Here is a 23,578-nt window from a genome sequence, read left to right as displayed (position 1 = left end):
CGAGCACAATTCACGCACACCCAGACACATGATCACACGCAGAGCACGCACATACACACAAACAAAGCGCACACACACGAACACCCCTGTTCAGCATATGGTCCCAGACACACACACACATGCCCCCACGCACAGCGCACTGTAAATCTCATGACGTTGAGATACTGCGAAAATGCACTTGAATGTGTGACTCCCTACCTCAGCATTCTTACAACACCTTTCAGAGACCAAAATGGACTCACTCTGGTAAGGACTAGCAGTAATAAAAGGCTATTTTTTCATTTCTATAATACCCAGCATGCAACTAGAGTGGGCCAGGCATCTCCCGCTCCAAGGATCTGTTCCAAAGGGCACGCTATTCACCCAGTCGGCCCTGGTGAATAGTAGTGCACTACATACTGAGTAGAATGCCATTTAGGACCAATTATACAGGGTTTCAAAGTTGATTCTGTACTCAGGTGTTTGACAGGCCAGTGCTCTTTGCATATCTGTGTGAAATGCCTTTTCGTCTGGGTGTCTGGAAATCAGTAGGCGGCGACGGGAATGTGTTAGCGCCTGCAGCTTACGCCTATAAACACAAACAGCAACCAGCACACAGACACACACAAACACACACAGACAGAAGCAACAGCAGAACACAAACGTTGCCCTGCCTTGTATCGGCCCTCTGACTTGCACTCCGTCCTCAGTAATTGCTTAGGACAAAGAGGGGGGCATAGGGTTAACTATGAGGTCATCACAGAGATATTTATCTTCCTGGAGCCAGGACACGCACACCCACACACACGTGGGACTCACACACAACAGACAGACTGTTAGCGATACACTTGTGCGCACACACAGAGCTGTAGAGTGACACAAATACAAACACTGTTAGACACACAACTTAGGCACACGCCGTACAAAGAGCCTGAAATCCAGATCTTTGCCCCCCTATGTAGATGGACTGGAGCCGAATCAATCATTAGCTCACAAGACAATACCACCAGCGGCAGATTAGTTGTGATAGCATCACCGGCCCCACATTACAAACAAAAGCTCATCTGTCTCGGCCTGCCACAGGGTAACGCGCATGACTCACACACATGCAGTCAGGCCTACCTATAGCAAGTGTTCTCGTACTGCTAACATGTCTCACAAACAGACAGACACAAATGCACAAAAGGAAATGCGTACCAGCAGAAAGAAATCAACTGCAAAATACTCCAAATCTCTCTCATGCCGCACAAAACGTACAAATATCGTTCTCCCGTCGCACCTTGCAGATGAAGGGAACCCACGCCACCAATGACATGGGTTCTACCGCCTTAGCTGAACACACCCACCATCACGACGTCCACACCCTTACTACGGGTAGACATCGGAAGACATAAATGGCATCTGTAATTGTGTAAGAGGTGCGTACGGCAGTCAGAATGTGCACTAATGGTGTTTAGAAATTGCCATTCAAATTAGACAAATCACAGACAATTATCCACCCAGACCCCATTAACTACTTCACACTAATTTACTCCATTTGACACTGTTTACATACAACATTTTCACAAAACAACCAACGCGCCACTAGGCGGGGCAACCAACACTCATAGAAACAAGGGTTCTAAAAGTGTTCTCCACAAAGGGATGGGAATGGTTCCAAGAACCATTATTCAAAGAGCCATTATGTTCTTTAGATTATTGTTTGGATGGCAAGACATATTATTTGGAAGGAAAGAAAGATTCTACATTGAAACCTTCTAGGTCTGAATAAGAGGGTCAATACTTAAAAATAGTGTCACAGAATTAGGGTTTATGTCAGTGGTAAAACTTCCAATGTTAAAGAGACAATTTTTAAATATTACTTTTCCTAAAATAGAGGGTGTTTTCCAGCCCTGCAGTCTTCTGCTTGAGAGCCAGATGAAGAACCCCTAAACCAGGTTCCTCAGAACGGGTTCTCAATCGTGATAATGTAACAGCTAGAACATGATTCAAAATCACTTCTGTATCACTCATTTGAGCATTTTGTGGCATTCAAACTTGTGTAATAGGTTTCAGATTTACTATAGTACAGTGCAGTTCCCTGTTCATTCAGACAGATATATAGAACTGGATTGTGTTCAGCAGGATACAAGATATTGGATATGCTTTGAAAGATGCTATGTAAAGCAAACATGCCTTCGCAACATATAGACCAACGAACCATGGAATTTCTGTTTTTAGACATGGCCTATTCTATGTGCAACAACAGCACAACTCAACAACACACAAGGGGCTGTATTCACAAAACGTTTAATCTTACTACTAAGAGGCCTCCCAAACAGCAGTAAGTATTCCTAGCTAAGAGTTTCCTCTTAAAAACTATTCACAATGTGTCAGGGACAAACTTTTACTAAGGAATGGGGAGAAATCTTAAGCTAAGAGAAATGGCAGGGTTTATCTTGTTGCTATGGATGTGATGTTGTGTTCCATGAACAAGCTTACTTACTATGCCCACGGTGATGGGTCACGGTCAGTGAATTCGTCATAGCAATACTGTAGAATGATGTGTCATGTTGCAATATTGAAATAAAAATATTCAAATAAAAATGTAGACTAGGTGTCACTGATTAAACATGAATCCAAGAATTATATACTGACTAGTCAAGTATATATTCAGCTCAGCCTCTTACATGTCTGGCAGCTCAAGAACAATTAGCAGATGTGCATATAAGCAGCCTTTTAATCAGTCTAGAACAACCATGGCTGTTAGTATGATGTGTGACGCTACATTGTGCAAATGTAAATAAAAAACAAACTGGAACCAAGAACAGCTTTAACTTCTTGGCCAAGTTGTGCAAGAAAGGAAGGAAATTATTAAATGAAAATATGGAGTTGGGATAACTTAACTAACTTAACTAAAAATGAAAAAGAAGCATGGGAAAATATGCTTGCAAATAAATGTGGCTTTCCCACTTCTGTCCAGAACCACCGATGACTGTGAAAACTGCTGGAGTCCTCTTGAATACCGCTAACTTTTTTCATATTTAGGAGCTGGTATTAGCGATAAAACACTTTGTGAAATATTCTTAGACCATAAAAATAGACCAAAAATAGCAGTCCTGAAATTAGGAAATACACTTACATTGTTTTTAATAGTTTCTCCTAAATCAGCAAGATGGGAGCTACTTTTAGCCAAAGTCTACTCTGTCTGAAGATTTAGTATTGGAAGTTTAATCGGTTAAGGACAACATATCTGGAGTAACTGATGCACATCACTTTAACTGAAATTTGAATGAAAAACAAAAATGCCTTTTCTTTTTTAAAGGTTTTCAATAAAGAATAACTTCCAACCATTGTAAATCTGGGATGTATGAAATGCGAAACATCATGATGGAAGAGAAATAATATAATATTATTTAAACTTTACAATCCTGGATGCTGACAACTTCCATGACTTTAACCATTGATTTTTCATTTTTGTACTGTATTTTCTGCTTACCTTTTGGCAATTATTTGCATAATATCATTGGATTTATGGAATTTGGGGAATAACTGTTGTCAATACGTTTGTGATTTGAATCAAAAAATACAATCATATTCCAAAAATATAATTTTAATGTATAACAATAATGCTGAAAATATTTGTAGTTTTTTTATGGAACAATATAGTTCAAAGAACTGTCAATAGATGAAAGGGTTCTTGGACTAACCCTTCATAGGAAGGTCTGGGAAGAACCTTTCACTGATGAAGGTGTTTCTTGCATCAACACACAGATGAATTTAGGAAGATCTATTTAAGCAAAAAAATATTATTTCTACAATTCTTCACAGAATGTTCTAGGGAGAACCCTTCCTTGATATGGGGGTTCTTTGGATAACGTTACAGAGGGTTCTAGGAAGAAACCATTAATTGATAATGGTTCATTGTTGAACTCATCATAGAAGAATCTAGGAATACTCTTTCTAAAATTAAAGGGTTATTGTAGAATCCATTATACAGGGTTCTAGATAGAAACCTTGATTGTGGGTTCTTAGTGGAACAAGTAGCAGGGAGTTTTTGGTAGAACACTACACAGAGAACCAAACAAGTTTAATTTAGTTTCTATTTCTATAGTATTATAACCGGCTACATTTATAGTGTTGTGCACAAGGTCTTATTCTGCATGGAAACAAGTTTTCTAGTTGTAAAGATAACTACTGTAAATGAAAAAATTAACACAACTGACTTGTATTATGTAATCTATGCTGGCATATGATGGTATGCTTGTCTTATGGCTAATTTATAGCAGTGGTATAAACAAAAAACACATTTACCTAACAATGGGGTGATTGATGACATCTGGAGGAAAGGAGTACTGATAAAGACTAGTGACAGAGTGGGGTCCTTGGCCCTAATTTATCTAATAATCCATTCCAAGGCAGGATTCAGACACAGAATTGTATATTCATGAAGAAAATATTGAGCAACAGTTCTTTTAACTTTCCAAAGAACAGTGTGGGCTGTAACATTTGCTTATAAACAGACAGTTCATCTTCAAGAATGCACAGAGAGATTTGGCCCACGCTATGGTGTGGATATTTAGTTTGCAGCAGAAAATACAAACATTCTGCCCACATCTTTTACAGGAATTATATATATTATATATAATAAATTATACACAGTTCCAACATGATCAAATTCGAATGAGGGATTTTAGTCACCATCAATGGTTAATAAAGGGTGATTTCCAGGAAGGATTGGACAGCTTAATCATGTCCTCAGGAATATAGTAAATGAATGAAGCCTGAGTAACCTGTGTGTTGTGTGTGAGAGTTCAATAACTCCCTATAATTTGGTGTGGGTTTGTGGACCTTGCACATTTCTAATTATCCTAAAAGTGATGCGGTATGTTAGGCTTGTTATTGGCAGAGTCATGAAAACCAACCTGACGGCAACAGCCAGGAGGGCCTACAGTCCAACTCTGTCTTCAAAGTAGATGCCAGCTTAGACATAACACTGCCATGCAACACCCAAAGAGGATAAGATAATTATCGTTCATACCAGGCTGAGCAGGGATCACATTTGGAGAGCCATATTGAGGAAAGGAAAAAACATAGGCAACATTAACTTAATGAGGACTAACAGGACAGCAACACACATTTACCAAAACTCAACTAAATTGATACATTCAAAAAGAGCATGAATGAACACCAATGAAAGAGAAAACAAAAACCCTTAGGCACCTGATGGCACTCCTGCAGACATGGCATATAGTATGTATATGTTTACTGTCATCACAACATATTTCGGCAAATGTAATTTAACTTTTCTGTGCATGATGCATCTAACTGTTGGTGGTGAGTCAAGGATGCTTATTATGTATATTTAAAAATGGTTAATGCTGATCACAGGGTTTCTGGAATCTACCTCCACTGTCCAGAATTTCACCCTCTAATATTCCATAGGTGGGCGTACCTATCTTATCTAACACTGCCCCACTTATACAGCTCTAATGCTTATGCAACACTTCTATAACTTGAGAAATAGGTTTACTTCTGGAAATCTGTAGAAACACTTTAGTTCTTTTGAAGCAGGTTAGTTCAAATAAATCAGTTCACTCCACTAAAAAACCTGTACCTCCACAAGAAAACTTTGAATGGAAAGACAAACGAGATTCCCTCTCGTCACCGTCCACGTTTGCATTGCACCTCATGAGTGTTCCATTTGTTTCGTTGGTGCAAATGTTTTGTGAAATCAGAGGCATCGCGACGAGAAGTGTTTGCTGTGATGAAGTGCTTTGTGTTGCACTGGGTGAGGCATCACCTCAGCATCGGTGGGTGCTCTGTTTCCTTCCTGCTAGTTGATGGGACCAGTTTAGCTGTGATGGATTGGAAAAGCTCCAAACAGTACAGGCTCCTGTTTTTGCTTTGTCGCGGATTTCCTTTGTTCCAGTCCTCATGTTCCTTTGGTTTGTCGATCACAGGCACCTTGGACGGGTGTTTTTTTTTTTTCGGTTGGAAGGGTTGGGTGCAAATATGTTTGGAGGAGGTTGGGGGGGTGAGGAATGTAGGGACGTTTTATTTCTTGTTGGGGGGGGGGCACTGTGGGTGGTCATTTATAGAGCAGCGTTCAGTAGGCAACTGCATGTCTTTAATTCTGAGTAAGAGATACTGTAACACCGGCACCCAGTTAATCAAAGTAATCAGTCTGGATTTCACACAAATGAAAAGAACAAATGCATCCAAAATAGAATTAATAGTCCAGATTCCAGTCAATAATGAATGTGTTCTATGTGCCCCATGCTTTCAGTCCCATCGGGTCGGCGAAATGCAGGTAAATATCTTGTGAACAACGGCTTCCAGGGCCTATCAAGTATCCTGCGTTTTACATAAAATAGACCAGATACAGTAGACCAGGATAAGCCTAATTCTGGATCAGCAATCTCAGAGATATTCTAAGATGCCTTACATACATCTACAGCCAAACTTTAATTCTTAGAGGTACACAATATTGGACTGTCTGCTCAACACTGGCTTAATACCAAATCATAAGGAAAACTGGAGGAGCAGCAGGGAACAATTGAGAGGGCTGATGCACATGAGAACAACAGACACTTCTCCAGTACTGTAGAAAATATAATTTCTAAATGTTGACCAGAAGTGTGAACATTTACATTTGTAGCTACTACTATTTTGTAGAAAAATACATTCTAGATAGATTATTTAGATATAATATTTTGGTTATTGTTTTTTTATGAATTGATTAGTGAATTGCCATTGTCCCCCAGTTAGCCATAGATCTATTTTACCTAAACTTGATTTCAAATCAAATTTGATATTTATTACACACTCAGTGAATTACCAATTTGGTTCTATTTAGACCAAATTAACTCTCATTAACATCCATAACAAGTGACTTATTCAGGCTTTATTTTCATAAAGACTGAATAAAATATAGATTTTGAGTCAGTCATCTCAGTATTCCTGTTCTCTTATACAGGCCCTAACTTTTGAGAATCAGTGACAACTTTAACCAGGTCTGTCCTGTGTCTTTGAGTGCTGTTGAAATGAACAGTGATATACCACATTGGTTTGGTCATAATTCTGTGAAATTTGACACCGGCTTCGTGTAAATCAAATGTGATGGATATCAAAACATCTCTTCAAAGTTGATAAAGTGGAACATAAGATAAAGTGTGAGAAATGACCTGGAACAGTACCAGAGAGTTGATATGAGTGTTTGCTAGGTTTAAAAAGGTATGACATTCTGGTGAATCTGTATTTGTGTCTGCAAATGTTTGTGCGTATGTATGCGTGTGTTTGTTTCTCTGTGCATTTTGCTTATTTTCTGGTTCCCTGTGTGTTTGATTGCCCTTCTCTAGCTGGTGGTCCTGAACGTTAACTCACAATGCTGCTCAAGAATCGTACAGACTCAGCAAACAGCATGCAAAACAGCCCCTACAGACACACTCACTCACACACCAATATACACACAATAAAACATATACACACACAGGGTCTGTCTACCAGTTGTCTGCACCGATCAGGGCCCTTTTGACGTCTGGTCATGGTGCTCCTAACTCGAACAATGTCACAAGAGATGGAATCTCACCGTTTGCAGCAAATGCACCGCCAAAATGCTTTAAGTTAATGCACTAATTCAACGAGTGATTTGTAACGAAAAACAGCTCAGTTGAGTGACAATGAAACACTGAACCTCCATGAGAATTTCCATTGGTATACTCTTTGAAACGTTCCTAAAAAACTGTAAATGCATAATGCCAAAAACACATAACATTAAAGCCAAAATAACTCTAGGACAAAATAAATAGAAAGACAAATGACAATCATTCAGAATTCAGTTCCAAAACGTGTAACTGTGGTCATACCAATTAACTCTAGTCTTGCCAATAAACTGGCCAGTTGTCTAGAGTGTCACTAATTGCATGTTAAGAGGTGATTCCCTATTTAACTACTACCATTATAACTGCTATAGACCAAGCACTTATAAGGCCAAGGAGTGGGCATTCACAAGGCCACAAAAGAAACTCTTTGTATATCTTATAACAGGGGCCTGTTGCCAAATTCAGAAATGGGCAATAAAAAGCATAGAAATTTACTTAGCAGGTTCAGTCTGAGAATGGCAAATGTCAAGAAAGCGAGGGACAGCGAGAAAAAACGTTAAAATAAACATTGTCAATCAGAGATTGTTTCAAATCTCCACACAAAGTGCAGAGATGAGGTCATAGGTCATCAGTGAGATGGAGACAGGATGCTAGCTGTGGCTTTGTCATCTGATGATCAGGCCAGGGACAGGGAGGCCATTGTGCACCTCAGGGGGGACAGAGAGAGAAGGGTAATTGGGCCTCGCACAACAGTGTGTGCAAAGTGTGTGTCAGTTGTTGAAAATGGGACAGGAACCATTCTAGGACACTAGGGAGACACCAAAGTGGCAGAGAAACAAATATTCTTTGATTCACCATAACTAGAAAAACTTGATTTACCAAAACTAGAGAACACTACACTGCACACACATTATGACCTTGTTAAAAAAAAAGGAATGGACATTGTGGGGCTGCACAATATATCGTTTCAGTATCAACATTGCGATGTACACACCCGCAATAGTCACATCACAGAACGTGCAATTTAGTAAGGTAAACATATATCAGTCTACAATATATATTTTTTTCACATGGAAAACTAGCATTATATCTGTCTGATATAATGTCATTTACTTGGATTATATGGGTTATTGGATACACAGTTAATTATAATAATAATTATTATTATTTTAAACACGGAGTTCGTTGCTGCACGTGGTTGACATGCAGGCTCTGCGTGCCCGTGACAAAATGATGAGTAAGGGACAGCAAAAAAGGCTGAAATTGTCTCAATGCGGTCCAAAGCAAAAACACAGTACAAGAAAAGTTCCAAAAAGCAGAGAAAAAAATCACAGATTCAATAACATTTCACGTTGCCAAACACATGGTACCAATTAACAGGGTTACCAAAGAGGGTTTTAAAAACATGATCTGTTTGCTTGTGGTATGTAATGCCATCACGGAACTATTTTTCTCAAGTTGCCATCCCAGAGCTGTACGAGAAATGCAAGGCACAAGTTGAAACAGAGCTGTCACAAGTTGAATATTATCCAGCAACAACAGACTTGTGGTCCAGCCGGACAACTGAACCCTACATAAGTCTGACCGTACACTTTATTAATGAGGACTTCCACCTGAAAAGTCTCTGTTTGCAAACTGCATTTTTCCCAGAGGATCATACAAGTGAGAACATCGCAACAGGGATGAGAGAAGCTTTAGTTGATTGGGGACTAGATGAGAGTTGTCTAGTCTGTATAACAACAATGGCGAACATGATGAAGGCTGCCGCCCTGAACAAGGGGACCAGATTGCAGTGCTTTGGCCACAGACTGCATCTTTCAGTTGGTAATTATGCCCAATTGCGCATTCTATTTTACTACTGTTGCTATTGCTATACTATTACTGTTACATATTATAACCTAGCAACCTGTTCTGAAATATAACAATTTTCATAGGTTTCATACATTTTAATTGAGGATGGGGCTGGGGAAGAATAAAGGATACAGACTGTCAGGTTGATAGCCAAAGCTCTTTCTGAACACATCCTCTGTTTTTTCATATCGCAATATATATCGCAGAAAAACAAAATATCGCAATGTCAGTTATTTCCAATATCGTGCAACCCTAGCGCATTGTATAGTATAAATAGCAGCAGTCAAGTTTCACGTTATTGATTTGTTTTTCCTTTAAATCCTTGACATGCTAGTTAATATATGATTTCTATAGTAGCTAGCTTATGTCACTGGACATCCTGTTGACGTGCCTTTAGCGTTTACACCAGAAGCCTTAGAATGACATCCCATTAATCCCCAGTTCTGGAACATTTAAAAGAATGCAAAAATCTTCATGATGTATCATAAAGCAAATACTGAAGAAACAACATTCAGTACCATTAAAAAACGATGTTGATACTGCATGAAGATGATCTATTACATAACTCCAAATCCCAGTTGGCGTTGCTTATTTTATGATGCAATGTAAAGCTTTGAATGCTGCTACATCCCCTTGAGGGGGCCTTTGGCCTGTGTACTGGTGCTGCGGTAGTGATTATGGCTTTGCAACAGCATAGAATTGTTTGTTAATTTAGCAGAAATCCAATCATATTTTCCTATGCCTATATTACAGTCCAGGCATACCCACATTATTGGAAGAAAATAATATATCACAATACAGTAGAAATTATATTTTACAATTATTAAAAGGTACCCATATGCAATGGATGCACAAAATTTTGTTAGTCCAGTTAGACTTTTCTATATTTTTATGTAGGCTACTGTAAATCATTCTTGTTTTACATGTTGTTTACATTTGTTACATGTACATGTCTACCTCGGGAACATCATTGCTGTTATCCCTGAATTTCAGTTGCACATGGCACCTTGCACCTTCAATTTGCACATTTATACATCCCAGTAATACATTGTTGTATTGTTGTTTCACACGAGTCACTGTGACAGTGTAGGCTACTGTAAATCATCATTTGATCATCCTTTTACTCTGCTAATCAAATTTACAAATACAAATAATTGAATAATACACTGCAAATTGTTTTACTAGGAGAGGCTACATATCCTTGGATCTATACATTTTATTTCTACGAATAGGCTGTAGCCTGTGTTATTCATTCTATAAAATGTTGGTGCTTATCAAGCAATCATGCTTTAGGCCTATGTATAGCTATTCATGCGTATACCATTTGATCGCCGCAAACTGGTCGATGATGTCTGTTATTTACCCTGTACCTCATCAAAATTAGATCAAAATGAAAACTTAAATTCTAATCGAAGTGTTGGGTAATTTTCATTTTGTACATTTGTAGGGCCAAATAAATGAATGAAAATACTGATGATGACCCAGCAGATGAACGGATGCTCTGGCTGGATGGTGATGCTGGGGAGGAGAATGTGAATGCTAATAGGGCCGATTCGTATGCTAATGACAAAAAACTGCGTTAGACTCTGGCTTATACTGTTTCTCTGAAAGGCTTGGCGGTTCTAGTGTTAACAGCGATCCCAGCAGGAGCAGTAAGAGAACAGGAATGGGCAGAAGAGAGTGTGTATTTGCAATTGAGTCCCATCTCCCCATGAAAAAAAAGCAGGGAAATTGCGTCTCTACTTTGGGGTGACTGAGGTTGTGCTTATGGGTAAGCTATACCTTTACCCTTCCATGATTGTATCAGGGACATACCAGTTGTTAATAAACCCCTTTAGGGGGGGAAGGTGGAGAGAGATGGCACGATAAAGGGTTGTGTGTGTGCGCACCCATGCCCAAAGCCAACAGAGCCAAGCTCGGGTTCTATACTGAGAGTCAGACTATTCCTACAGGGGAGTTGTGCTGCATGACCATTTGAAATGAAACTATCATATCATCGAGGTAGCTCTATTAATTTGTGGCTCTGACCACCTCCATCTCTTAGGGGAGAGTGAGGCTGGCTACATCATCCCCTTGGCAGTCTGGCAGTATGGGGATATTGTGCTTATTGACTCCAGAGTGCAGTGCAATTGCACCCCCCCATTCATTTCTCTGACTTCAGGCCAGAGTACAGATGTAATGTATCAAATATCCAATGCCGCCTGCCATCTGGATTAGGAGCAGAGAGGAAGCTTGCGATACGGAGTCCTAATAGCCACAAATATGATGGTCCGTGTTCTAAAGCCTTGTGCTCATCTAAGAACAGTTTCTCAATTTGGATTTCTCTTAATATTAAAGAGGAAACTGGTGATGGATCAGGACTCCAACCAGAGAATCGGGCAATCACATGGATAAAGACATATCCATCGAAAATATATATTAGTCAACTGCCCCAACCGCTACCAATTACATTGATTCTGTCATTTTATCCAGCTCCAACTTCCAGACGTGGACCAATCCTCCACTTGGCTTTTTCCTTCTGTATTTATCTATGGTTGTTGTGGTTTCCTGGTGTGTTGCATGGTTGCTAAGCTGCCCCTGAGTCCCCGCGGGGTTCATTATAGCAGCGCTTCAGTACAACAGCCATCAACAAGGGGCTTATGTGCAGAGAGGCATATGGGCACGCACGGGTTCCAAGACCCTTGGAAAGACTTACGTCTAGAACTCGACAACCCTAAAGGGCTTGCATCTGTCTCTCTCTCTCTTTCTCTCCCTCTTTCCAGTCCGCCTCTACTTTGTCTCTCTTTTCTCTCTTGCTCTCTTTCGACTGGTACTGTATACACAATACCAGTCAAAGGTTTGGACACAGCTTGAACAGGTAAGTGTGTCCAAACTTTTGACTGGTACTGTGGTTCTGTGTGTGTGTGTGTGTGTGTGTGTATATATATATTTATATATTATCTCGCAAGAATAGCTCACAGAATATAGCACCAGTGGGAAAGCAGGAAGTCAGGTGTATCAACAAAGCTAATTAGTCGATGTCTCAAGGGTATACTAAAGCCCAGGTGCTTTCCACCGGAAGGAAACAGAGAGAGAGAAAGACACGTAGAGAGAAAGAGAGAGAGAGAGAGGGAGAGAGTTTGACACCTGGGGAGAACCTGCTATTCCATCTGGAGCAGCAGCATGTCGATAAACAGGGCTGGCGCATGTGCACGCGCATGCACTCTCAAGCAGAAACGCACGCACGCCCCCACACACACAGCTAGGTAAAGAATGGATGAGACTTAATTAACCGGGATTCAGTAGCGTTCTCACGGAAGAGGTGCATCTGTGGGTGGACAGACCAACACCATCCCAGCAGCACTACAGCAATGTTCCCTACTCCCATATTGGGAAGCGAAAGTCCCAAAAATTTGATACAAAAAAAAGTGAGATGGGATAAAAAAAAAAAAAAGCCCACCAAATGATGAACCTGGCGAGTGCCCGACGTCTCCAAGACATACTGGATTGTGGGAACAGTAACGAGTGAATTTGGGGTAAACAGTGAGAGAATGTTGCCCTCGGATTCACCTGGAAGATGTGGGTATGCTCCCAAAGGCACTGTAAAAAGGTTGAGTAAAAAAATATATCCTTATCTATTAATATGTGTAATGAGCTCGGCAATAGCAAACATCATTAATTTTTTTTTAGTAGAAGATAAACAACATAAGAGTGTTCTTTAGAAACCGGTCACGTAGTGAGAGTCGGCGTATCTCCTCTCCACAGACCTCGAGAACTGAGACTAGAGTAGGAGGACCATGAAGAGGCAGCACATTAAAGAGTAAAAGTAAAGAAGAAAAGAAGACCAATGAGAAGAACATAGAGAAAGACAGAGAGTGAGAGTGTGCGCAAGAGACATAGAAAGACAAAACCCTCAGCGGAGTGCCCAGTCGTGTTACACAGCCCTGCCCACATGTACTAAGAGATTCTGTTTGAAGCCCCTGCACAGTGGCAAGAAGGTCCTGGACTTCTGAGAAGTTTCTCTGAAGCATGACATGTCTCAAGTGTCCTCCCCTGCCTCCCTGCCTCCCTTGCTTTTCTTTTCTCTTAAAGGAGTGCCCTACAAACAAGTTGCTTGGCCAGTGGGCATGGACTGAGAAAATCTGGACTGAACAGACACCACCTTTAGTATTTCGTCAGCCCCATTTCCTGCCAGATCAATCTCAGGAGGAAGTGAGCAAACCAGGGCCAAACACAAGGCAAGAAACAGACGTAACACTAATCAATACCTCGGGTTCTGGGTTGTGTTCATTGTAACACCAGGTCAAAGAAAAATTGGGGGACTACCACTCCTGCACTTGTCCAATTGAGAAGCAGTGGTGTTCGTTTTCTGATGGAAAACGTAAGGAATCATCTATGGCATGACCTGATGAAAGAAACCTAGAAAACTGTCTGAAGGAACTATTTGAAAGGGTCCAATTAGAAACACCCGTTTTCAGTTTCCGGTGCAAAACATCGTAAATTATTGTTTGTTGCATGCCCGAATAAACACACAATGCAGCTTTAGGCGACCTATGGATGTGTCTCTGTTGGGACGTGCCCAAGTGTGGCGGTGGTAGGCTATGTTTCTGCCCCATTAGTAATTCTGAGCTGTTATTGGCAGACTGGGGCCATGTCCCTAGGCAGGTCAGTGGCGGCTGGCCACGCGGCACTCTCTGGAGAACCCATCAATCACATTTTGGGCTAATTAACCAGCAGGAGATGAGCTAGGAGCTCCTTGTTTTCTAACCATTCGTTATAAGTGGCTACTAACTGCAAGATGGGATGGAGAGATTCAGGAGTGACAGTTAGAGAGATCAACCGAGAAGAGACGATAGGGAATGAGAGAGGCAGAAAGTGTAAATAACGTTTTACTAATAGTCAAGGCTAATGTCACATCCCCACAGAAGTCATTCATAATTCAAGAAGAAAGTGTTTTCACATTAGCCTGTAACCAATATCATTCAAAACATTTTTGTACCCTATAACAATCAACCAATACAACAGATATTAATCCTAACAGAAAAAAAGTGATTTCCCTTAAGATCTTGGAGAAGCCACATTAGGTTGGAAGGCCAATATGTAGCTTCCTGCCACGAGCTAAGAGAGTCTAACTAAAAGTATGATAGGTCTAAATAAATGGATACAGTTATTTGTGTTTTGTTTTCACCCAGATCACTGTGATTATCTTTTATTCCTGGTGGTATTGATTTCAAATGTTCCTATGTAAGTTATCGTGCCAATAAAGCTAATTTAATTAAACATTTGAGAAGGGGAATGTTACAATACATTACTGGTTTTTAAATATATAAATTTTTCAGGAATTGTTTAGCTTTATTGGATAGAGACAGAGGGAAAAGATAGAGGAGAATTTTTGCTAAAAGAGCTGTGGGCTGGAATCGAACCCATATTGCACTAGCATAAAACACATATGAACCATACCAGGAGAAACATTACATTATTTAAGTAATCAACTGCACACAATGTCCAACCGCTTTTTAGCTTCCAATATAGAGAGGTGCAGTGGGCTGCCACTTTGGGTGCCTGAGGCAATTGCAGTTAAATGCCTTGCTTAAGAGCAACATTTTCTTTATTTTTCTTCACATTGTCAGCTCAGAGATTCACTTTTGCTACCTTTTATTTCTGGGCCTAACACACTTTAACTGCTAGGCTACCTGTTAGAAGATAAAAAATGGGATGGTTGTTTTGAATGTACCGTGAGTTTTTGAATGTATCCTGTGTGTGTCTGTCTGTGAGTGTGTGTGTGTCTGTGTGGGGGTGTGTGAGAGAAAGTGTGTTTCTTTCTGCTTGTCTATCAGATAAATGCATGTGCAAGCTTCCATGCCAATGGGCCTGATAGTCCAGCGTAGCAACATGACATTCTTCCCTTGCTCATTTCTACATCATGGAATCTGTGTATGCTGCTAGCTAGATCTGGGCCGTGTGACTGAGTATGGAGCAAATCAATGTAGAACCCTGCACCAGCTCTGATTAGTGTCCGCTAGCCCCATGCTACTATCATTAGCATTAGTCCCATCCTCCATCTTGCTGATGGACCGTCCAATAACGAAGAGCTTTATTGGCTAACGCAACACTTTTTCACAGGATAAGGTCTGGCATCAGCTTTAAAAGGTGGGATAGGATGGTTTCTCTCTGCCAGTCGATATACACTTCATAAAGCTCTTAGAGTACTGTAGTCTATAATAATCATTGGGCAATTGTCTCAATCTCTCTACCCTAGCTAGGTGACAGAGTTAGAAGTTGTCTCTCTGGCTTTCCATCTGTCAATTGGTTCTACAGGGGGAAATATATTTACAGAGCATGGCCAAAGTGGTTTTGGTTTGGAAAATCTGAGAGCACCACTGTCTCCACAATAAATGTTGCTAAGTGATACACCACATTTCAGCATTACGCTGTTCATATTTGGATCATTTTATATACCTATGAAGTCCAATAAAAGCAGAGACATTTTTTTGACACAACAACACAGTCCAGACTTAAACATTCTTACTCTTAAATTTTTTTATAAAGCAAACAAAATGTAAATTTCAATGTTCTTTTCAATGTTTTTTGTCTGACTACAGCATATTATTTCATAGGAATTATCCACAGTGCTCTTGAATTGTTACATCACCAATGTTTTGACAAAAAAAGCAGTAAGACGTAATAAAACTTGCATCTCAGACAGACTGTTAAAAATGCTATAAAGTATGATGTAATGCTGATAATGACGATGAGTGTGACAATCAGTAGTCTAGAAAACGATGAGCAGGCCAATCCGTGGTCTAGAGAAAGATGAGCTGGCCAATCAAAAGTCTACTTGCTTGAATTAATTTATAGAGCAATATGAGTCCACACATGATGATACAGTACACCCACACCATTTCAACAGAAAAAGGCCCCATTTTAACATTAAGTGATGATCAGTGGTGTAGTGGTGCCCAGAGAAGTGGGTATACTGTAATCAGGGGCGTAGAATTAGGGATGGGACGGGGGGTCATGACAACCCCAATATTACAGACAATGTCAATGTGACCCTCCTGGAAAAGAGTGAAAATCCTGGGATTCTGCTAATGACTCATATCCTAATTTAGTTACTTGGTGTTTAGTAATGAAGGGCCTACTTTGCATCAGCAACACTGGCTCAATGACAAACAAGTCATTCATAAGAATACAACTGATGGTACCTATTCATAGCAACTAGTTTCTAAGTAATTAATCATTTGATTGTTAATTATAAATATTATAATAAATTGTCAGGCAGTTTGATACAAAATAAAAAGGCATTTTCATCAAATACAAATGACAAAATTATCTTTTGTATTTGAAAAACATATTTCATAAATACTGCCCATCCCTTTATAACACCATGTTGATACATTGGAAACCAAGTCTTTGAACTACCCTAACCTACCCAGTTTCTTGCATCCTAACCAGAGGTTTTTGAACTTTATAGTAAATCTTTCAATTACTTTACTGTCTATAGGTCTGGCCAATGATTGGTGTCTATGTAAAATAAAAAAAACACAGTATACACAGTAATTTACAATGAAAGTGTAAATAAGATGACTAATTTACACCATAAGATTGCAATATTGTATTAAAAAAGCAAGCTATGTATGATCCACTCTTGGCCATATGAAAACTGAAAGGTTTTAAATAAGAAATCTAGCTAACTAGCTACCAGTCCTGATGTCAGCTTCCCTACCCGCATTTTCCAAATGAACTAGCTACATTTTCCAAAATCTAAAAAATGTCAACAGTAAAGTTAGCTAGAAAACGTTAGCTAGCTAAGGCAGTTAACGAGGGAGTACTGCCAAACCGCAACATTGACAAATTGATTTACGGCAAAAATTCTTAATTTACTGACATACTATATGGTACAGTCCCATGGAGGATCCGGTTGCTTCCAAATCTTTCAGAATCTGGAAGTGCACCAGCAGAGCTGGCAATTTTGTCTGCTGCTCGACTACGTTTATTTGGTTGGACAAATTACAAAGTTGTTTAATAAGTTCGTTTCATTATGTATTTCGGAAATAACATTGGAAATATGGAAAATATAAGTTTGCCTCGGGAAAAGAATAACTGAATATTCTGGCAGGCTAAAATATTTGACTTAAGTGATGTAACATGAGGTTATAAATAACCAGCCAATCAGAGCTATGTCATACATCGGTCTCGGCCACATTAGTTATTGGTCATTTTTAGAAAGTTGCGTTTGAAATCTCTTCAGATCACCTCAACAAATGGAAAACTAGAACGCAAAGGGCCTGCCAGTCTGTAATTGCTGCAAATGATGATTTCAAACCTTGCCAATGATATGATATTTCCTGTGCATTTTGCAGTGTTTCCTATTCAAACTCATTTACTGTATGTTTTCATGGAAAACAAGTACATTTCTAAGTGACCCCAAACTTTTTAATGGTAGTATACATTTGAAGTATCGGCTTTCTCTAGACTCAGTGTTGGTGTACTCAATCTTTCATTTCAGCTCTCTGAGGAAAGGTTTTGGAGCTCTAGAGGGGACAATTCGCAGTTTCCGGTATCATCATGCACCAAAATCTTACTTTTTTAATGTGTACAACTTGATCATGTATTGTTTTATACTATAAATGGATAGAAAAGGCTCATGTACCATCAGTTTCAATTGGCATGACTCCTCGACTCTAAAAGTGGTCCAGCGTGGCTCCTCCACTGACAGTTATACAGTTATTAATACTATCTAACTGGGTCATCCCTTCATATTCCCATTGTGGAACTGCTCATCCATCCTCATCCTGCTTCATTTAATCATGCCCGCTGGTGCCATGCCTCATGCCAATATCCAGGGCTACATAGTGGAACCCCTAGTAAAAGACAATAAATATATTTTCTTGGGGCCTAAGGTGGTCTAGGGTTCTAAGCCGCTGCCTCCATTGCACATTTACAGCTGCTGCGTGGGTTCGAATCCGCCCCACCGCTTGTTCAGTCAAAAAACATCTCCATCTTTCCCCATTGTCTCGCTACATAAAAAAACATTCAAAAAGACCAAAACAAAAAAGAGAGACGTATGCCTAAAGGCTTTGGATTGATGGCCACTGTGTGTATGTATGTGTGTGTGTATGTGTGTGTGTATGTGTGTGTGTGTATGTGTGTGTGTATGTGTGTGTGTATGTGTGTGTGTATGTGTGTGTGTATGTGTGTGTGTATGTGTGTGTGTATGTGTGTGTATGTGTGTGTATGTGTGTGTATGTGTGTGTATGTGTGTGTATGTGTGCCTGCGATTGTCCACGTCTTTGAGTAAGTCCAGTCTGTGTATGCTTCTGCCAATGGGTACTAATCCCTACCGCCCCCAAGGGTATAACCATGCCCTCACTCTGGTGCCCATTAGATGGCCAGACTAAAAGGCAGATCCAAGGACCCTTTTTGAGGACACAAACCATTCTAATGCAGAACACAACGAAATAAACCACAAGAACAAGCCGGAACGTACCATGCTTCTGTCTCTTCCAATCACGTCAGCCTGTCCTAATTCAGTTCCGTCACTGCGGGATTCAATTACTTTTCATTCATTTTGGCATAGCCAGTCTCCATAGAGAAGGGATTCAATTCCGCCGAATGCAATTTGACTAGATGCAATCGGATTCACTTCAATTGAATGAATTTAAACTTAATATATATCTCTATCTCTTGCTACGCTGTTCTTGTCTCTTGATCACTCTCTCTTTCTCTCTCAGATCCCCTTCTACTCATGCTTTATATTTCACGTATTTTCCTAGCCTATTTTACACGTGTACATAGCCATGAGGTTAAAGCATTGGGCAAATTGCAGAGATGATACTGGTTCAAACATCTAACTGACATTGTGAAGAATTGGTTGGTGTGCCCTTAAACAAGGCACTTATCCCAAAATGCTACTGTAAGTTGCTTTGGATTAGAGCCTATGCTAAATGACTCAAATGTAAAACAGTAAAATGCTTTACCCATAGTCACAGGAAGTCCTTTTGATTAGAAGGTGCTGATAATGGTTGAGAGTGTATTGGTATTGAAGAGATATTGAACAGATGGGTGACGCATTTCCGTTGGCTAAAGCGACAAGCATCTCACCGTACAAGCACACCCATGCAAAGCATAAGTCCGAACTGTGTCGTCGATGTTTTGAGCCCATGCAAGGGACTGAATCTTTACATAGCACATGGATCAAGGAGCCAGATATACTAAACATTAACAAAAGTTTAGTAAGTTGGAAGCTGTCGAATCCCAATGGAGAATCCAACAAAAAAAAAAAAACTCAGTCATTTGCTAACCTTTCTTGAACCTCAATTTTCATGCTTTTGTTCCACATTCCCACTTATTCCCAACAGGTGCATACGTACAATACCTTCACGTACAATATCTTAAGACAGCGCCGATAAAATGGACATGCAGTTATTTCTGTATCTTTGCAAATTAACCCCCCCCCCCCCCCCCCCCCCTTTTACAGGTTTCTATGCTAAAGGGCATATACTAAGAAAAATAAGAAAGTAGCCCAGAAAAGGGGATATAAATAAGAGCATATCCATAACATTGAGATTGCCCTTTGTATGGTTTCGGAGGCCCTGCTGACTCCAGTTGTTCTTCAAATTGATTTTTTCATATGCTTTTCCCCTCCAGGGGCCGTTCCATTTTCATACAAGCGTCTGTGTATATGTGTTCCCAGCTTCCCACTCTATTAATCAAATTATGTAGTCAATTCCGGTGCGCAGCGAGCGTAGACATGGGCCATTCCTTATATGAACAGCTTTTGCATGTCTTTAATGGGACTTTCTGAGGGGTGTTGCATAATGTAAAAGGATTGTGTGTGTTCAACTATTGCCAGAGAATGTTAATAGGTGTATGCAGGACTGATTGTGACGGGGTAGGGGTTTTACTGGGAGAGTATTGGAGAAGGTCTTGGTGCAGTTTGAAGTTCTGGTGTTGCATCTGAGAGTGTATTTTAAATACTGTGTGTATGTGTGTATGTGCGTGCGTGTCCGGGCACGTACGGCTCCACTGTGCAAAGAGAGACACTAATGCATAGGGCATAAATCTTTTAAATCCTCCGCTGCTGACGTTTCTCCCAGTGATCCAGAGAAATATCTTAATTATGCCACTTAACATCTCGGCGGATGGTCTCTGGGCGAGCACTGGGGAGCATATAATTCATTTCACTGAGCACCGGAAAAACTCCAAATACACAAACCTTCAAGGATGCATAACCGATGACCTGCCGAAAGAGGAAGCCTCACTGGGATTTCTAATGCTAATGTTGCTCTAACAGAGGAGGAACTCGGCCCAGGCTTGAAAAGAAACGCAGACATCTATCAAACTGCTTAGCGAACAAATAGCCGACTTAGTTCTCAGAAGGTTGTACAAGTTTAAAGTACATTGTAAGGTGGGTTGGATAGCTACAGGGAATTGGAGGTCCTATATTGAGACGTTATGGCTACATAAGAACTTTTTGTCAATTTCAGTGGACAAATGTGTGTGGTGGACAAATATGTGTGGTATGGGGGCTGGAATGGGAATAATTTGATTGATTGATGGGAATTTTGGTTGTCAACTCTGATGTTTTACTATTTATTTGATATACTCCAGTGCTAGCGCACCTGATTTAACTTGTCAAGTATTCAATCCCTTGAATAAGAGAATCAGGTGAGCTAGTTCAGAGCTACAACTTCTGAAATGTCTGTTAACACCCAGGGAGATGTTTAAGAACCACTGGATTAGAGCACACAAAGGCACAGATGAAATGCCATTTATTTTTGAGTAAGAAGCTGACTGATATTTTCTGTGAAGTATTGTAACATAATACAAGGTTATTTTTGTTTGTACTATTGACTCAGTACATCTCCCAGCCTTGGTAATAGCCTGGGGCAGTCTTTTCAAATCTACCTGCTCTTGCTTTTGCCAACCCGGTAGGATTAAATTGATAGAAACAGAATGCAATGAACATAAGAATTGTTGACTTGAATGGGGACTCAGGGCCCATCCATTCTATTTATATAACCCTATTGGATACGGTGGGTGAAATCCAGGTTCCTAGATAATTTTTGAAAAAAATTTCCCCTGATGTTTTACTGGTGATGTAATGTGTTTGTAATGCTTGCAAGAGAGAACCTATAGTCAAAAAGCCAGTGATGGACAACTTTAGACTTCAATAGGGACATTTTCAGTGATAGGTCCTTGGTTCTAAGACACATGAACATTCATTATGTAGGATGAGTTGTCAAGACAGAACCTTCAGCTGCTACCAATAAAAAAAGGCACCGTAGCAAGGACTCAGTCTGAATAATCACTTTCACATTAGGTTGGAGCTCATGGTTACTGCTGCTCTGGGGGCCTCTGAGCATACACAGACGCCACAGAACAAATAATGTATAAAGACAGGCACGGGCAACCGCCAACATATTGATGTGTTTATCAGTTTTTTATACAACCCACCAGCATTTCCATTGGTACATCAGTGATTTTACAATCATATCTTCCCTGAATGAACATCAATTTTCAGCCCTCTACCCCCACCTGCCGTTTCGCGTTAGAAAAACGATTTGCGGTCAAACAAGAAATCCCTTTCCGTCAACCTTGGGACACGGACGGGGTGCTCGACTGCCTCCGACTACCTGGTAAGTTCAGATATACCACTGGGCAATGTAAAACAACCACTATCGATGTAACTGGGTTGTAACCTAGGTTTTTTAATGTGGCTTAAAGTTGCACATGCTCATGGTCACTGAGGAATCCTTGCCATTCATATGTCCACTTGTCCACACAGCCGCTTAAATTAGTGAATTCATTTGAATTCAAAACAAAATAAGCTAGTAGCCTATACCTTGCTACCCGGTCACAGTAAAGAAAGACAATTGTGTGCGTTGTCAGGTTCCCCCCTTAAGTAGCATGTGCCTTAATTAGTTTGAAATGGAAAACCCCCGTGTGTAAAGACTTAAAATTGTTCCAGAAAACATGCGTCATTTTATTCACCAGAAAATAAACAGTTTTAAATTAAATTGTTGTGTCTGAGACAATGGTAGCCTATGATGCGCTATGTGTTAACAAAATACTGGCAAACAATCAGCGCAGTGCCAACTGCATGCCACTTTGACATATTTTATTAATATCATCATAACACCGCTTTCAGTGATTTGTTTTTGTTCTCCTTGATGAAAACAAATCATACTGTCATTCCACAGGCACACGTTTATATAGACCTGCATATATCTTTCTCATATTGAAGAAAAAAAAATTATGCAAAATATTCTTTCCATGGGCTACTCGATCGTGGCTACCAATCGATGGATGTCACATTCAATGGCTAAAGGAAAACAAAACAGTTCAATAATGGCAAGATGGGTCTTCTTAACCCCCTTTCTTTTTCTTTTTTTAAAGCCAGTATTCCACCCTTTGGAAGACGTGCTGAAACTACAAAACGCCGGCGGTCAAACAATCCGCCCCTCTCTACGGTCTCCTTCTCACACATCTCTTGTTCCCGCAGATAGGATATGGGCAAAGAGTAGGCGAATAGATTAACTTATCCCCGAAGTCCACAACGGCAAGAGAAATGTCTCCCTACCTTGACTGCCGCAGACAAGCAACCCGAAGAGATGCACGAGTTGTAGAATCATTTTGAGCACGTTATGTTGATGGGCAGCTTCCCGCTTTCGCTGTTAGTGCAGGTTTTCAGTAGCTGTGTAACGGGAACCGCGACACTCTCCGTTCGCCCTCCGTCTCGGGGTGCGCTGGCGTTTTGGCTCTCTCGCTCTTCCTCTCTAGCGCGCGCTCTCGCGCCTCATCTCGCGCTTACTTTTTACTCCTTCGTTGCCTGACTCCACTGAGCTGTTCGCCTTTATGCAGTTTTACTCATTATAGCCTACCTACCAAATAGGCTACAAAGGAAAAACTTTCGACCAAATTAATATAAAAGTCAGAATCATTTGAATGTCTCTATGTGGTTTATTATTTGGGTACAATAACTATTACTTTTGTAGCCTAGAGTAGGCCTATTAAAAATCAACAGGCTGTAGCTACGTAAGAATAACAGATGACGGACAGTGCAAACACGGTGTTTGGATCTTATCCAATATACTATCTATATAGATATATATATAGATATATATGTCAGTTCATGAGATTTATTATGGTTAGTGCTATCCGGGATGCTAAAAAAGGACGAC

General features: G+C 40.2%; 1 protein-coding gene across 6 annotated transcripts in view; it reads right to left on the bottom strand.

Moving 5' to 3' along the window:
- The window catches only part of LOC105019665 (neural cell adhesion molecule 2), a 436,025-nt gene extending 412,877 nt beyond the window's left edge, over nucleotides 1–23,148 (bottom strand). For all 6 annotated transcript variants that reach the window (XM_020042073.2, XM_020042077.2, XM_020042074.2 and 3 more), the window contains exon 1: nucleotides 22,978–23,148. In XM_020042073.2, coding sequence (XP_019897632.1) covers nucleotides 22,978–23,029 — 52 coding nt within the window. In that variant the 5' untranslated portion in view covers nucleotides 23,030–23,148. The remainder of the gene's footprint in view (nucleotides 1–22,977) is intronic.
- Nucleotides 23,149–23,578: the final 430 nt, after the last annotated feature.

The sequence above is a fragment of the Esox lucius genome, chromosome 22 (assembly GCF_011004845.1).
Source record: "Esox lucius isolate fEsoLuc1 chromosome 22, fEsoLuc1.pri, whole genome shotgun sequence".
Taxonomy (NCBI): domain Eukaryota; kingdom Metazoa; phylum Chordata; class Actinopteri; order Esociformes; family Esocidae; genus Esox; species Esox lucius.
Note: the sequence above shows the minus strand (reverse complement) of the source record. Positions and strands in the feature narration are given on the sequence as shown.